At 36.6% G+C, this 15,655-nt stretch overlaps 1 protein-coding gene across 1 annotated transcript in view; it reads left to right on the top strand.

The window, feature by feature from the left end:
* LOC129443187 (glypican-1) overlaps nt 1-15,655 on the top strand; it is a 97,759-nt gene that overhangs the window by 68,160 nt on the left and 13,944 nt on the right. The window contains exon 3 of the mRNA XM_073857300.1: nt 8,418-8,809. Coding sequence (XP_073713401.1) covers nt 8,418-8,809 — 392 coding nt within the window. The remainder of the gene's footprint in view (nt 1-8,417; nt 8,810-15,655) is intronic.

Below are 15,655 nucleotides of genomic sequence, written 5' to 3'. Positions count from 1 at the left end.
CTGTATCTGTCTGTCTGTTTGTCAGTCTGTCCGCCCGTCCGTCCATCCGTCCTTCCATCCATCTGTCTATATGTCTGTCTATCTGTTTTGTATCTACTGTATCTCTCTGTCTGTCTGTATCTACTGTATCTCTCTGTCTGTCCGTCCGCCCGTCCATCCATTTATCTGTCCATTTATCCATCCATCCGTCTGTCTATCTGTTTTGCATCACACTTAGTTTTAGGGCATGTGTAGGTGTGTGTAATGGGTATGTGTTGAATATTGGATTCTCTTAAAGGGTTAGGAGACACTCAGTGGTATTTAGGAATTTATAAGGAGCGTCTTTTTGCTGTAGGGGATCATTTGTGAGAGTAATACACACACACACATTTATCTAGATGTCCAAAGAGGAAAATACCACATGTTTCTATTGTTTTAATACAGTTAAGTATAATTACTAACCCACACCTAAAAGTGAAAGTTCTGATGCACTTTAGAATAAAATTCTGCATTTAAAATACATTTTCTTTATATTAATGCAAAAATAAATGTTATCACTTTGTTTACTTTACAGTACATATACTGTAAATGTATTTGTTTTTACAAGTGATGACATTTTTTGATTAAATAAATAATAATTTAAACAAACTCTCCTAAATCTGCCAAATGACATTTTAACTGTATGTTTGCATGCGCGTCATGTTCACAATTGCTTTTTCCTAAATTATTATAAATTAAATGAGAAATATTTTGGTAGTTCAACAAATGCTATTGAGTTTAAATGACTCTTTATAGCTGTAAGCGTTATAAATGCTGATATTATAAAATAAGATTTTCAATTAAACAAAGTAAAAGTTGAGTTCTGTTGGAGGTCACCTATGATGATGTCAACCATGACAAGGATAGCAACCTTATTGGCTGATTCATGCTGCCATCATACAGAGAAAGTCCCATGATCTTCAGCACTCACAGACACACAAATATAAGCCAAACAAGACCACGAATCACAGTGATTTTACCACTACGTTGAGGATTTATTGATGTATGTATTTATATCAAGCATTTAGTTTTTAAAGAAGCATACTTAATAATAATCATAGTCTGTGTCCAAACACCCACCCATGCCCTTATTAACAATTCCCTAATTTAGTTTACTACTGTAATATAGTTCACTTAAATGAGTGAATGAAAACAAGTAAGTGAATTCGGATACTTAAGCTCGCTGGAAACACTGCAGTGTGGGTGCCGCCCTCCGATGAGATGCAGTAATTCATTCGGCATTACGGACACCACTAAAAATGGATGTTCCCTCAATAAGTGCACTATTTATGGATATTGAGGGCTATTTCAGACAGCCATAGACTCTTAACTTGTTTTAAATGTCAAACTTTGGACAGAAATAAATGTTGTGACATTGGGTAGGTTTCTTCAAAAACAGCAATTTTTTGGCAAAAAGCTGAAATAATTCCATTTTTGTGGACAACTTTTGATAGAGATCAGATTCAGAGCGATCCTCAAAACATACATGGACATACAGCTGTTTGCCCTAGGGCGATACTTCCGGATTTTATAAGCTGCGGAAGAGCGCCACCCGGTGATAATAGCGGTATTGCAGAAAGACAGAAATACTTGTCATTGGCAGGGAAGCATTTTCTCTTAAATGGGGAGTTAACTCATCACTGGCGGAGAAAGAGTTAAAGTTCTGCATAATAAAGGGGGTGGCCACTTGAGTGACAGGTGGATTGCCGCTGCTGTCCCCTCAGCTCCACCCACATTCCGCCTATTTGGCCATTTTTGGTTATCTGGTCGTTTGCCAAGACGGCGACGATCGGCTCCGCCCACTTTTGGCTTAAAAACGCTCTTCAGAAACATACGGTTGACATCGAACACTATTCCATGTTTTATATAGTCTATGGCAATGATACACGGGCAAGATGGCGACTGTAGGACCCCTTAACTATTGGCTTAAAAATGCTCCTCACAAACCTATGAGTGACATCATGGACACTACGTCTATAGTTTTTACAGTCTATGAGGTAGATGCACCTGTATGTTGTATTGGTGACACACACATGTAACTAAGAGCAGATTTGCTGAGATTCAGGCCACACCTGCTCCTGTGTGTTTGTGTTGATCTGATTTAAGACTTTCACACTGAAGTAGAGCGTTTAAAGAGCTCTTCTGTACATAGTCTGTGACTTACAGTGAACACAAACCTGCTGAGGCTCCACATGTGAAATGTCTGTATTTGTGTATACGTTAAAAATGTAATAAGTGATAAAGGGTTCCTTTAATTCAATCATTTAACACTTAAATACAGTTAAATAAATCTAATTTCTTGTTCTGTCTCACTTTCTCTTTGTGTTCTGTTACAAAGCCCCTGATATCATTACATCCACACGGCTGTCAGAGAGATGGATGAAGGAAAGAGAAAGCGAGAGCAAAGTGCGAAGGGTTGTAGTGAAATATCGCGGGGTCAGAGAACTGTGACATGAACAAAGAAGCAGTGTATCCACCATACTCGTCTTTATATCATATACCTTCTTTATGCACTGTGCCTTCATCCTTATTATCTCTTTCTCCGCCAGCAATTTTCATGATTTTCACAAAAGTTTATTGCCACCCAGAAATTGCTCTTCTGTAAATATATAAACACACAATATATTAAATGAAAAAACAGACCCTCTGTGTAATGGAGACTGACTCGGTGTAGTAGTTGAATCCATATGTCGTGATTTATTAACAGCAAAAGTACAGATAAGGGCAACGCAGAGAATCGTATCCAAAATACAGGCAGTGGTTCAATAACAGGCAGGAAATCCAAACAGCAATCAGTTCCAAATCGAAATCCAAAAATACACAAGGTCAAAAAACAGCCAATGAATCATACACGTGGCAAACAAACAAGGTAATGAGAAAACACTTGGAAGAGACAGGGATAAGCTGGCAATACTTTGCAAAATGTTGGTAATACACACAGGCTTATAACGGATACCAACAGGAAGTGGAGAGAGAGGAAGAGCAACGTCAGTAATCAGGCGATGGCGCCCTCTGGGTGTTGGATGAATGCTTTTTGCAAACAAACAAAAAAAGTTTAATCCTACCTTCATCAGTTCTCTTTTTATCACCTCTTAATTATAGATAGGTTTCTTCAAAAACACAAAATTTTGAGCAAAAAGCTGAGATAATTACATTTTTGTAAAGGACTATTGATAGAGATATGATAAAGAGCGATGATCAAAATTTAGACAGACATACAGATGTTTGCTCTAGGGCGATACTTACGGGTTTTATAAGTTCCGCTATTATCCACTTGGTGGATAATAGCGGTATTGCGGATTGACAAGATAACTCGTCAATGGCGGGGAAAGAGTTAACTACATATGAAGAGTTTGGTTCCAAAACGCGATAAACGCCATTTTTGAAAAAAATGAGTTACTGCCAAAATCAGTATTATATTAGGTCAGTAGTTAAAAGTAAATTCTTAATTTTACGCAAAATCCAATAACCACCGTGTTATTCTGTCATCTTTTCTCCCTTTTTTCCCAAAATGCGATAAACGACACTCCTCCTTTTTTACAGAACGCAACAAATCCATTCCAGAAATTACAGCGCACCATTCACGCAATGTAAACAAACAATGGCGGCGCGCTGAGTACACGTAGTCCTAGTTTTCCTCATCTACTTTGTACTTCGTGATAAACAAACAAAACAAAATAATACTTTAATTGCATTGACGCCATCAACATCTAATCATTTACGCGAAGCACTCGGGAGACGGTCGCTTGTTCTCCCGACAGCATCAAGCTTCTCATGCTAACACATTGACCCCAGGGGATCTTATGAAAGCTTTACATTATTTTACTCAGTCAGAATAAATTGAGCAGGACCAAAACATTTTACAGCTGATCGCTGTGAAAAATGTTAAGCGACGACGTCAAGTATAACCACAGCAATGACAGTGATCTTAATATGACAAAGTAAGTGTTTTGATTAATGACATTAATGTTTATTTTTTAAATGAATATAAAATGGCAAAGATGAATGCACATTTGTACATTGAATTAAAAGATTTCTAGCATTTTGAAACAAAAACTGTCATGGATTTATTGCATTTTGTGGAAAAAATAATTCGTTTTTATAATAAATCTTTGAAAATCAAGTTATGGATTTGAAATTTTTATGTTTTTATAACCTAAAGATGCTATGTGAAAGTTTGTAACAGAAAATAATGTTTTTCATCTTGTCACTTTCTTGGTATAGAAAACACGTTTTTACCGAAATTTGTCAAAATGGATTTTTTGCGTTTTGGAACCAAACTCTTTATATACTGTTCCTACCTCCTTACCTCATTTGACTCTTGGTTTGATATTTTAATTAAAGCCACATTATGTAGGAATTTCACCACTAGAGGTTGCTGTTACACAATAACAAAGGTGAAACTTAATGACGTTATGAAGGAGAGTGTAACAATGTGAGATGTTGTTTTTACCATCCAGAGATGTATGAATGTATGTTCGCTAATCATGTTCATGGATGAGGTAATGACTAAATGTTTTTTACCTGTACATTTGATCACATTATTTTATGCCATCGTTAATGAATTAGCTGCAAGACACAACAGCTGCGTGTTAGATGCTGGCTGTTTCTCAATGTCAAGGATACTTCTATGGCAGGACTGGTCTTTCCAAGTCACTTCCTTTAGAGGCTATCCAAAGCCCCTCTTTAGAATTTGGAGAACATGTAAATAGAACAGGCTAGCAAGTGCACGTCATTGTGTCATTACGTCAGTAAAAAGGTGTGCTTTCAGCGGTGCGCGCATAGGATTGTGGGTGATTTGAGAGTGCGAAAAGCGCAAAGGATACACATATGCATCCTTTCCTGCATGGGATATTTTTGAACAAAGGACTCAGTCGTTGGTTGCAATTCCGAGGATCCTCGACATTGGAACAGTCCTTCGACGGATGTCGATGACGTAGCATCCTCGAAATTCTGGCTTCAGAGGATCCTTCCTTGACCTTTAAAACCAGAAACTGAGGATAGCGCAAATATTTAGTCACTAAAAGGCCGTCAATTACAAGAAAGACAAGGGATGAGCCATTATTTTAAATAGGATTTTTTTGGGAACTTTAATAATGTAATGCAATGTAATGTAATAATGATAATGTAAGTACACAACTGAATTAAATATATCACACTGTGCAAGTGGTTTTTGGATATTTTATTACAAAAATCTTACATATTCTGGCTTTAAATCAATTACATATAAACATTCTTAATTCATTACATTGAGTAACCAAACCTTGTACAGTAGTGGTGATTGAAAACACATCTCTAATGGAGACGATAACTCGCGTCATCATTTACTTTGGGGTTTGTAACTTTTGCATATCGTTAACATATACTAATACACACTTACACACCAAAAGAAATGTAAAATCATGAAATCAGACCATAGGTGCTCTTTGACATGCGGATTACATTTTGATCAATAAAAACTAAAATCCCTAATATTTCCTGACTTTAAATGTCTGGAAAAGACATTCTCTATTCTCTATTCTGACAGTATTTTTACATTACACTGAGTTCTGTGCAATTGATTTAAATGTACTAAAACCTTTTATTCAGAAAGATGAAATAAAAATGCTTTTGTAATGACAAAAATGGAGCATATTGAAAGAGCTTTGAGAGGTTTCTGTGGACGTATAGAGGATTTTTATATCTTGTTATTTTATGTATTATTAACATAAAAGTGAATGGTTGAATAGAAAATTGAAGATAATGGTCATAAGTTTTCCTATAATGACAGCGGTCATAGACTCTCTTAGTTTAGGCAAGATCTGATGTAAATTGGAAACGTAAACTTTTACTTTTTTTAATGTCATGCCATAACTTTATTTTAAAAGTTACAATAACCTGAAAACTTTTGGACTCCACTGTCTTCAATCATTTTGTATAATCACCACAGCAAACCCAGCGCTTAAAGACAATGTTGGATTGGTAACATCTGTATGTTTCGATTAAAAAAAAAATGTTGCCAAGCACTGTACATAACATGCTGTAATGTCATGAAATGATTTAATGTGTTTGGTCATTTCAAAAGTATGATTCATGTCAACTTTATTAAATGTGAAGCACAAGATGATATTATTTACAGCATACAGCCCTGTATTTCATCCTGCAAGTATTCGTCCCAACATAATTCCATTGGTGTAGTATAAGGAAAGATCTTAAAACATGTAAACTGTTTTGGAAAGAACAACTTGTTTTTATCAACTATAGTTAATTTATCAACTATAAATCTAGTACCATTATTAACTTTCATTTTACTTTATTTATATTCTAACTGAACTAGGGTTGGATTGATTGATGTGTAAGCAGGTTATGATGATCGTTGTATCATGCAGCAGCTGGTTACATTGCATTGCATTTGCCCTGTAGTTTATTTGCACAAGAATCGTGTAATCCAGGCAAATTGAAATCCAGGTACTGTATACACAAACCTCCGGTAAATACACAAACACACATGCACACTGTTTACACTTATTTGACGCAACAAAGCAATTGAGTCATTCATTATTAATAGCTTTAATGCTTTGATATGACACCGCATTAATGCAGACAGAGCATCTGTGACTGCGCTAACACCTGTTAGTAACCAACAGTACAGAGACTTAATCCCCATTACTCAATTCAATTCAATTCAATTTTATTTATATAGCGCTTTTCGCAAGTGTTAATTGTTGCAAAGTAGCTTTACATGAGAAGATGTAGAGGGGAACACAGAAAATCAATAGATAATATAAGAAGTAGAGAAAGCGGTTGAACCGTACAAGCGAACATATTAATAATGTAACGTATACTGTAAAGTGCTAAGTTAAGCCAAAGTTGGCTGACTCTCCCTGGGATTAAAAACCCTCTAGGAAAAAAAACCCAATGGGAAAAAGTCCTAGAAGGACAAAAACCCTTGGGAGGAATTAATATATATTTATATATATATATAGAAACGGTAGGGATAAGAGGCGGGTAGGCGAATTAAACTGGTTTAGCCGGTGGTCGTTGGTCGGGCATCGGCTGGTCATCACGTTGAAGGACAGCCAGTGGATCAGTGATGCAATGATCTTCACAGCAACAGGAACTGGGTCTGTTTGTCTCATTGTCCTCGTGGTTGAGGACGAGACAGGGAGAGAAAAACAGAATTCTATTAGCGTAGGGGCCGTTCGCATGCAATGCAAGTGTCAAACATTATAGTGGTTCAAGTCGGCTCGGTTCCAGACAGGCTAACTATTGCGGCAATAGTATATTACCCATATGTGGTATGTGAGTGCTTTGTTCTAGACAAACTAACTACTGCGGGAAATGTACATTTACTGGACATTTTATGTGAATGCTTTGTTAAAGAAGAATGTCTTAAGTTTAGATTTAAATTGATCGACTGTGTCTGATACTCGAACATTATTTGGTAAATCATTCCAGAGCTTAGGGGCTAAGTAGGAAAAGGATCTACCACCTTTAGACACTTTTGATATTCTAGGGATAATTAAGTGACCAGAATTTTGTGAGCGCAGTTTACGTGATGGATTGTATTCTGATAGTAGTTCTTTAATATACGAAGGCGCTAGGCCATTTAAGGCTTTGTAGGTGATTAGTAATATTTTAAATTGTATACGATATTTAACTGGTAGCCAGTGTAAAGATGCCAGAATTGGACTGATGTGGTCATACTTTTTAGATCGAGTAAGCACTCTTGCGGCGGCGTTTTGAACCAGCTGTAGCTTGTTTACCTGATTTGCATGGCATCCCCCGAGTAACGAGTTACAATAGTCTATTCTAGAGGTCATAAAAGCATGTATAAGCTTTTCTGCATCTGATGCAGACAGCATATGGCGTATTTTTGAGATATTTCTAAGATGGAAGAATGCTGTGCGGCAGATGTTGGCGATATGACTATCAAAAGATAGATTGCTGTCGAACATTACGCCTAAATTCTTAACCGTGGAAGATGGCACCACCGTGCAGCCATCTATGGGCAACTTGTAATCTGACATATTATGTTTGTAGCGATTCGGTTCAATAATAAGTATCTCTGTTTTATTGGAGTTTAGCATAAGAAAGTTTTGTGCCATCCAGTCCCTAATATCACTAATGCAGTCTCTTAGCTTAGAAAACTGGTGGGTTTCGCTAGGATGCGACGAGATGTAAAGCTGGGTATCATCCGCATAGCAGTGAAAACTTATGTTATGTTTCCTGATAATGTCTCCTAGAGGTAACATATATAACGAGAATAGGATAGGGCCTAGAACTGATCCCTGAGGTATGCCGTATTTAACGGGGGAGTGATATGACTCTTCCTCATTTACATAAACAAAGTGATGTAAATGTAAAGTGATGTAAATTACTGTGAACACATCTTTAATGTGTTATTCGTTTGTTTTCAGATTATTTCCTGCAGCTTTTGAATCGTTCTGAAGCGTCGCTCCAAAGCTCCTTCCAGGCGGGGTTTGGACCTCTCTTCTCGCACGTTACCAAGGTGTTTCAGGATCTGTACTCGGAGCTGCGGAGGTACTACAAAGGGACCAAAGTCAACCTGGAAGAGGTGGTGAATGAATTCTGGGCCCGTCTGCTCGAGAGGCTTTTCAAAGCTTTAAATCCTCAGTATAGCATTGAGGAAGAGTATCTGGAGTGTGTAGCCAAACAGTCGGAAACACTGAAGCCTTTCGGAGACACGCCGAGAGAGATGAAGACCAGAATCACACGTACGGTTTTAGCTGCAAGAACTTTCCTGCAAGGTCTGGTGGTGAGCGGTGAAGCGCTCAGGAAGGTTTCACAGGTATGAATGAATTTCACTTGACTTTCTCATTCATCATCATGTGATTCAATTGAAATTCCCACCTACTAATTTAAAGGGTGCCAGTGTGTTCCCGTAGCTCACTTGGTAGAGCACTGCATTGTTTGGATCCCATACAACACACATATGAATAAAATGTATACCATTGAATTCACTATAAGTTGCTTCAGAAAAAAGATTATTTACACAATATTATAGAGCTTTATTTCTGTATTAATACATAAACTTCAACATTACTCTAAGTTGAGCCATCGCGCCAAAGATGCACTGCTCAGAAGAGTCATGTGATCGCGGGTGGTGTCCACCTGAGTTGCATTTTGAATGAAACATGACACATCTTGACTGATCTGTCCACTTACATTACGAATGCAAATGCATGTATCCAATTCATATTCGATTAATTTCCACATATGAATGAGACCTGAAACCGATCTGAGAATATCAGAGTATGTGAATAATGGGGAAAAATGAATTGAGTCACTTCAAACAGGCAATAGGTGTAAATGCAGCCTAATAAAGGGATGGATTATTTTTCTTCACACTGTTTCATTCCTTTACTTTATCATATGTCCTCTCTTCTCCGGAGATGTGAATGATCAGTAAAGGGAATCTAACTCTTCTTCCGACCCCTTCAAAAGTCAAGGTTGACAACATAGAGATACAGCCTGTCCTGCATATTGAAAAGGGCAGTGTGTGTGTGAACTGAAGGGGGGAAATGATTGATTTGACTGTTTCATCCTCCTTTATTCTGTTTCAGTCAGTATGTTTCCATTAAGGTGGCTCTCTATTAAGGCAGTAAAGTGGCTCAGTTTACACTGCTAAGGTCGCATTTACACTGCATGTTTGAATTTTTTATCTCTCGTGTGGCACAGATCGGATATGACCAGCGAACGTGTAAGCAGGAAAATAGCGCATAGATTGTAATATTCTTAGATCGAAAATAAATTGGATATGAATCGGATACATGCATTCGCATCCGCAGTGTAAGCGGACAGATTGGATATTCCTATGATAAAATGTGTCATATGTCATCGATAAAGCAACGTTAGCGATCTCCCACGATCACATGACTCTTCTTAGCATCGCAATGGAGGATGACGGCACCACCTAGTGGATTTATGCTGCAATTTTATGTTTTGTTACAGAAATCAAGCTTTATGGTCTTGTATTTAAATGGACATGTAGTTTTTTTTAAGTATTTTATTTAATCAGTGTCTTTATTTATAAATATGTCCTCATTGTTGTCAAATGATCTCTGTCAATGATCTGACTTTTCTTTGAACGGGTAATAGTCCAGGGAGGTTTCCATGTCGTTCGGCCGTATTGATAGCAGAGAGGGACAAAAAGCACTAGCCTACCGCAACGCGTTTTCACAGCGAGTTTTCGTTCAGAACAAGTGAACCAGCTGAAACGGACAAGGAGATCAGTGAGTTCATAACGGCTACCATAGTTGCAACTAGGCATGGCTCGGTTACCGGTTTCAAGGTATAACAGTCGAGGTTTCAAAACCACTAACATTTTCTGTAATACCGTTTGCAAGGTATGAGCTGGGTTAACACAAAATTAATTCAATCATTAATAAAGTAATTTAATATATATTACAAAAATATTTTTTTGAAAGAAAATTCTAATTTAAAGGCTTTCTTTTTCCCAAGCATACATGTTGTATGTTGCTTAAAAATAAAATGTATTGTGTCCAGTTAAAAAGTTGTTGTCTGTATACGTCTGAAAATAACACATTTTAGTGTTGCAAAAAAAAAACCCCGCAATATACTGTGAAACTCTGGTATTTTTGCTTAAAGGATTAGTCAATTTTCTTAAAAGAAAAATCCAGACGGTTGACTCACCACCATGTCATCCAAAATGTTGATGTCTTTCTTTGTTCAGTCGAGAAGAAATTGTGTTTTTTGAGGAAAACATTGCAGGATTTTTCTAATTTTAATGGACTTTAATAGAGCCCAACATTTAATACTTAACTCAACACTTAGCAGTTTTTTTCAACGGAGTTTCAAAGGACCACAAACAATCCCAAACGAGCCACAAGGGTCCCACCCAGCAAAACGACCGTCATTTTTGACAAGAAAAATAACAAATATACACTTTTAAAGCACAACTCCTCGTCTAGATCTGGTCGTGATGCGCCAGCTGACCCCACGCAATACGTCATGACGTCAAGAGGTCACAGAGGACGAACGCGAAACTCCGCCGCAGTGTTTACAAGTGTGTTGAAAGAGGACCGTTCCTACATTGTTGTATGTCAACTGATACTAATTAATGTCTTTGTGTCAGTTTATTGTTTAAAATGGTCCGCAAATGTGCGTTTTATATATGTAACACGTGACCTCCCTACGTCACTACGCATTTACGTTAGGTCGCGCTGGACCGGACCTAGACGAAAAGTTGTGGTTTAAAAGTGCATATTTTCCATTTTTCTTGTCAAAAATGTCAATCGCCTCGCTAGACAAGACCCTCATGCCTCGTCTGGGATTGTTTATAGTTCTTTGAAACTCCGTTGAAAAAAACCGCTAAGCGTTGAGCCAAGTACCAAATGCTGGGCTCCACCAAAGTCCATTAAAATGAGAAAAATCCCGCAATGTTTTCCTCAAAAAACACAATTTCCTCTCGACCGAACAAAGAAAGACATCAACATTTTGGATGACATGGTGGTGAGTAAACTACCCGGATCTTTTCTTTTAAGAAAATTGACTAATCCTTTAAGGATATCATACAGACAAAATCTCATACCGGCCCATGCCTAGTTGCAACACACATTTGGAAAAAGCGAGGCGCTAGAGAGCACTATTCGTTTGAATACAAAATATAATTTCACCACTAGATGGGGGTAAATCCTACTTACTGTCCCTTTAAAGGAAAACACCACAGTTTTTCAATATTTTCCTATGTTCTTACGTCAACTTAAACAAATTAATACATGCCTATCTTTTTTAATGCGTGCACTTCATGTTTGTACAGCGCAACCCAATCATTCCTTAGGATCCAGTAAAACATGAAAGTGTTTGGTGGCTTCTAAATTCATCTCTGTTTGGATCCTAAGGAATGAATGTGGCTAGGCTAAATGCTAACACATTCACAACGCTCTGTGCAAAGCTGAAGTGCACATATTGAAAAAAGATAGAAATTTATTAATTTGTCTTAGTTGAATTAAGAACATAGTGAAATATTGAAAAACTGTGGTGTTTTCCTTTAAATATTGTATAATAATTTGGTCTTTGTCTATTGCATATCGCAACGTTTTACTTTCTCTGTGGTTTAAGCTGTTCACGGTCTCAATGTTTACCATAAATTGTTTTGCCAAGTGTTTAGTGTAAATCCTGGTTTTCAAATAATAAAAAGGTCAACAAATTTAAATTGCATGCACCACCAGCATTGTTTTAACACGCAATTCACCGAAGGACTTTTGCATCAGGTAAAGCGTAAATATGCAAACTAATTCTGTGTTGTCACAGTGCATTTTCCCTCAGGCTTGATCTGAATGCCACAGATGTCCATAATCTGCCATTTAAACACCTGAATCTACAAAAGTTGATCCTCTGCCATGATTGCTTGAAAATGCATGCAGACAATCCTATAAAAAAGTGAACATCATGCAATAATAGCATATAGCAATATCTATTTGCACCAAGTGCTGATTTATGTGAATAATGATAATGAGGCGCAGCTGTTTTTAAGAGATTGAAGCTGAATTGAATAATACTGCAATATTCAACCCTGTCTTATCTCTATCTTTCATATTCAACCTTATATGGAAAGAAATGTTTTGCGATAACCCTTATTTTATACTTCCACGTTCTCCAATAGTGGCCCCACATGTTGATTTTCTTCATTCTCACCCTTTTTGTTAAGTAAATCTATCAATCTTTCATTCTCATTCACCATTTAATTCCTCATTCATTCAGTTCACCAATTTCCTTTCTCTTTCAAACATATTTCACGCTTAACAAAGCTGAGATATCCGCCACACGTTTGCGAGGGTTTCATGCAGATTGACCCCTGTCATTCACAAACTCCCTGTTTATTGAACCATCCTATCCTGTACTGTCATAAAGTTTGCATATGGAGGATGAACGATTTTAAAAAAGTAGTAAAAGGAGGAGTATTAGCGTTAAAGGAAGGAAATGAAGAATAATAAAGTGATGAAGCACAGCTGGTCTGTCCTCCTCTGCTCTCCGGTCATTCCTGTGTTTTATTCATTCTTATTAAGGACAGCGTGGGCTCCGTGCGTCCTCATACAGTATGTAGGCCAGTCGACAAACATCTGTCTTCGCACACTTGAAGGAGAGCGGCCATATTTCATACTAATTGCTAAATAGAGAATCTTTAAGGAGAGCACATCTAGACCGTCCCCCGACCTCGAGCACGCATGCCTCGGTTGTGCCATTTAAGGACAGAAGAACAAGCAGAGCCTCATAAAACATGAAAGATAAGAATATGCTGGGATAATCTTTATGTTTATAAATGAATAAAGGTTGAAGAGTATTATAACATTTGCACTGTCAGTCAAAAGTTTGCATGTGAAAACAGTATACTGTAATGCTCTGTCGGGTCTTTCTTATGGATCCTGAATCGTTTTGCAAATATTTAACTTGTGTCTGTTGAACGGATTATACAGCCATAGCTAAACAAATATGAGGGTCTTGGTGGGATAACGTGAGCTCAGGTTAAACAGAGCGGGCTAACACAGCTGTTTTACCTTCTGCTTTTTACCAACACAGATCCATCGCAGCTTAAAATGCTGAAAAAAGGAAGCGTGATGAAGTCTTTAAAGGTTCATTGGATGCAGTCAGAGATGGGAAATGGGACACAAGCATTACAGACTTGTTGGTTGCTTATGCAATTTGTTATAGTCAAAAATGCCAATTTATTAAGTTTATTAAATAATATTATGCCGTACCATATTATCTTCACCCCAAATGATTTTTTTACATTTGACTGCATTTGTTTACATTAGCTGTTTGATAACATGTTTAAGTGCTGTAATTGGGTCCCCAGTCCTTGTACCAACCTAGAAAATGTGATAAAGACCAACCCAGTAACTTAGTTTTGGTAAACCATTCTCTGCAAGCATGTGGAAAATAGGTAATTGAAACATGGATCCCCTTGTGATGTCAGAAGGGGATCTTATTATAATAATACCGCACCTTAATCTGCACTATCCAACCACGGCACTGCCATTTAGTGCAGAGATCAGCTAATTTGCATTTTAAAGACACACCCATTAACATGTTATAATAGTAATACAGTATATATAATAGTATATTCATATTATGAGGTATAAAACAGGATAGTTTAAATAGTTAGCTTAGTATGGGATAGTATAGTATAGCGTGTCACACTGATGAAATTCACCATTGGGATTTCATCATAGAGATTGCAGGAGTAGATTTCAAGCACCAATTTTTGCACTAAATAGATTATAATTTGAATCATTCCTAGTGTACAAATATCTCAAAACAAACATCATGTGATTTGAATGCAGCCAAATGAAAACAACTTTGTGTCATAAGAAACATTAAATCACTTTTAATAAAACAAAGATTACCTATTTAAGCCAAATTGTATCTAATTTGAAATCATTTAGTTTATGATTATTTCCCTTTTTAATCTAAGAATAGTTTTTATTTCTGAAAGAACAACATGATCTCACAGCAATTCGTATGTATTATACAAGGTAGCGAATTTATATGATTTCGTACAAATTTGTAGATTTTTGTATGATTTGCTTCATGACATTAGGGTTAGGGCTGAGATATCATTATTGCTTTTGTAATTAACTTCGTATAAATTCTTATAAATTAGCTGACTTGTAAAATACATATAATCTTTTGATTAAAAAAGCAAAAACATCCAATGTTTCTAGATATTTCATCATGTTTTATCCTACTTTAAACCTTTCTTGATCAGACCTGATATGACCTGTTTTATCATTTGTCATGATGCATATTGAAGCAGTTCTTTCTTTCTAATCATGGAAATGTGTAATCTGTTTCCCAGGGTGTCAGATTTACAGCAGCAGTTATTGACAACAGGTGATATAATGAAAAGATTACGACATTAACCTCTAGCTAAACTGCTCATTTTATTAAGACGGATGTTTTGGGTTTTAAATACATTCTGGCTCTGTTTTGTTCAGTCTCCTTTAGGATGCACGTGTTAGATACAGTCTTGGGTGTAACTAGTTAAAAGCAATTAGTTACATAAGGAAATAATTGACGACGGGCCATTGAATTATACAAAAATAATGCACACCCAAGGTGCAATGCGTCACGATGCGAAGCGGAGCATTATTTTCAAATAATTCAAAGGACCGGAGTCAATTATTCCTCTTATAGCACGGTTACCACAAACATTTTTCTAGTGCCTATTTTTAAGACACTTGACAAGTTAGGTGTGCGGTTATCAGAAATTAATGCATACCCACGGAACATTTCTCAGCCAATCAGAATACAGCATTCAACAGACCCGTGGTATAATGTCATTTAATTATGTTTAATTTTTCCAGTAATTTAATTACAGTTACTTCTGATGTAATTGAAGTAAATACTGTGAATGGACTGTAGATCAATGATATATAAAAAAGAAATCGGCAAAGTACATTTTATTTTCATTTATTTCACTTTTTCAATTCATGAATGCAATGGATAGTATAAATGTTTAACAGTAGTGCAATATTCTGTCCACTTACTGCGAATCAAAAATGTATATTTATGTATGAGTTATATTTTTACTCTAACATTTTTAAAACATGATTTCATGTTTGAGGTCCGTTTGTGCTAATTTATTTTGATTTGTCAAAAATCACACAGTGTT

This window comes from Misgurnus anguillicaudatus, chromosome 2 (assembly GCF_027580225.2).
Source record: "Misgurnus anguillicaudatus chromosome 2, ASM2758022v2, whole genome shotgun sequence".
Taxonomy (NCBI): Eukaryota; Metazoa; Chordata; class Actinopteri; order Cypriniformes; family Cobitidae; genus Misgurnus; species Misgurnus anguillicaudatus.
This window is presented reverse-complemented; position numbering and strand designations above follow the sequence as displayed.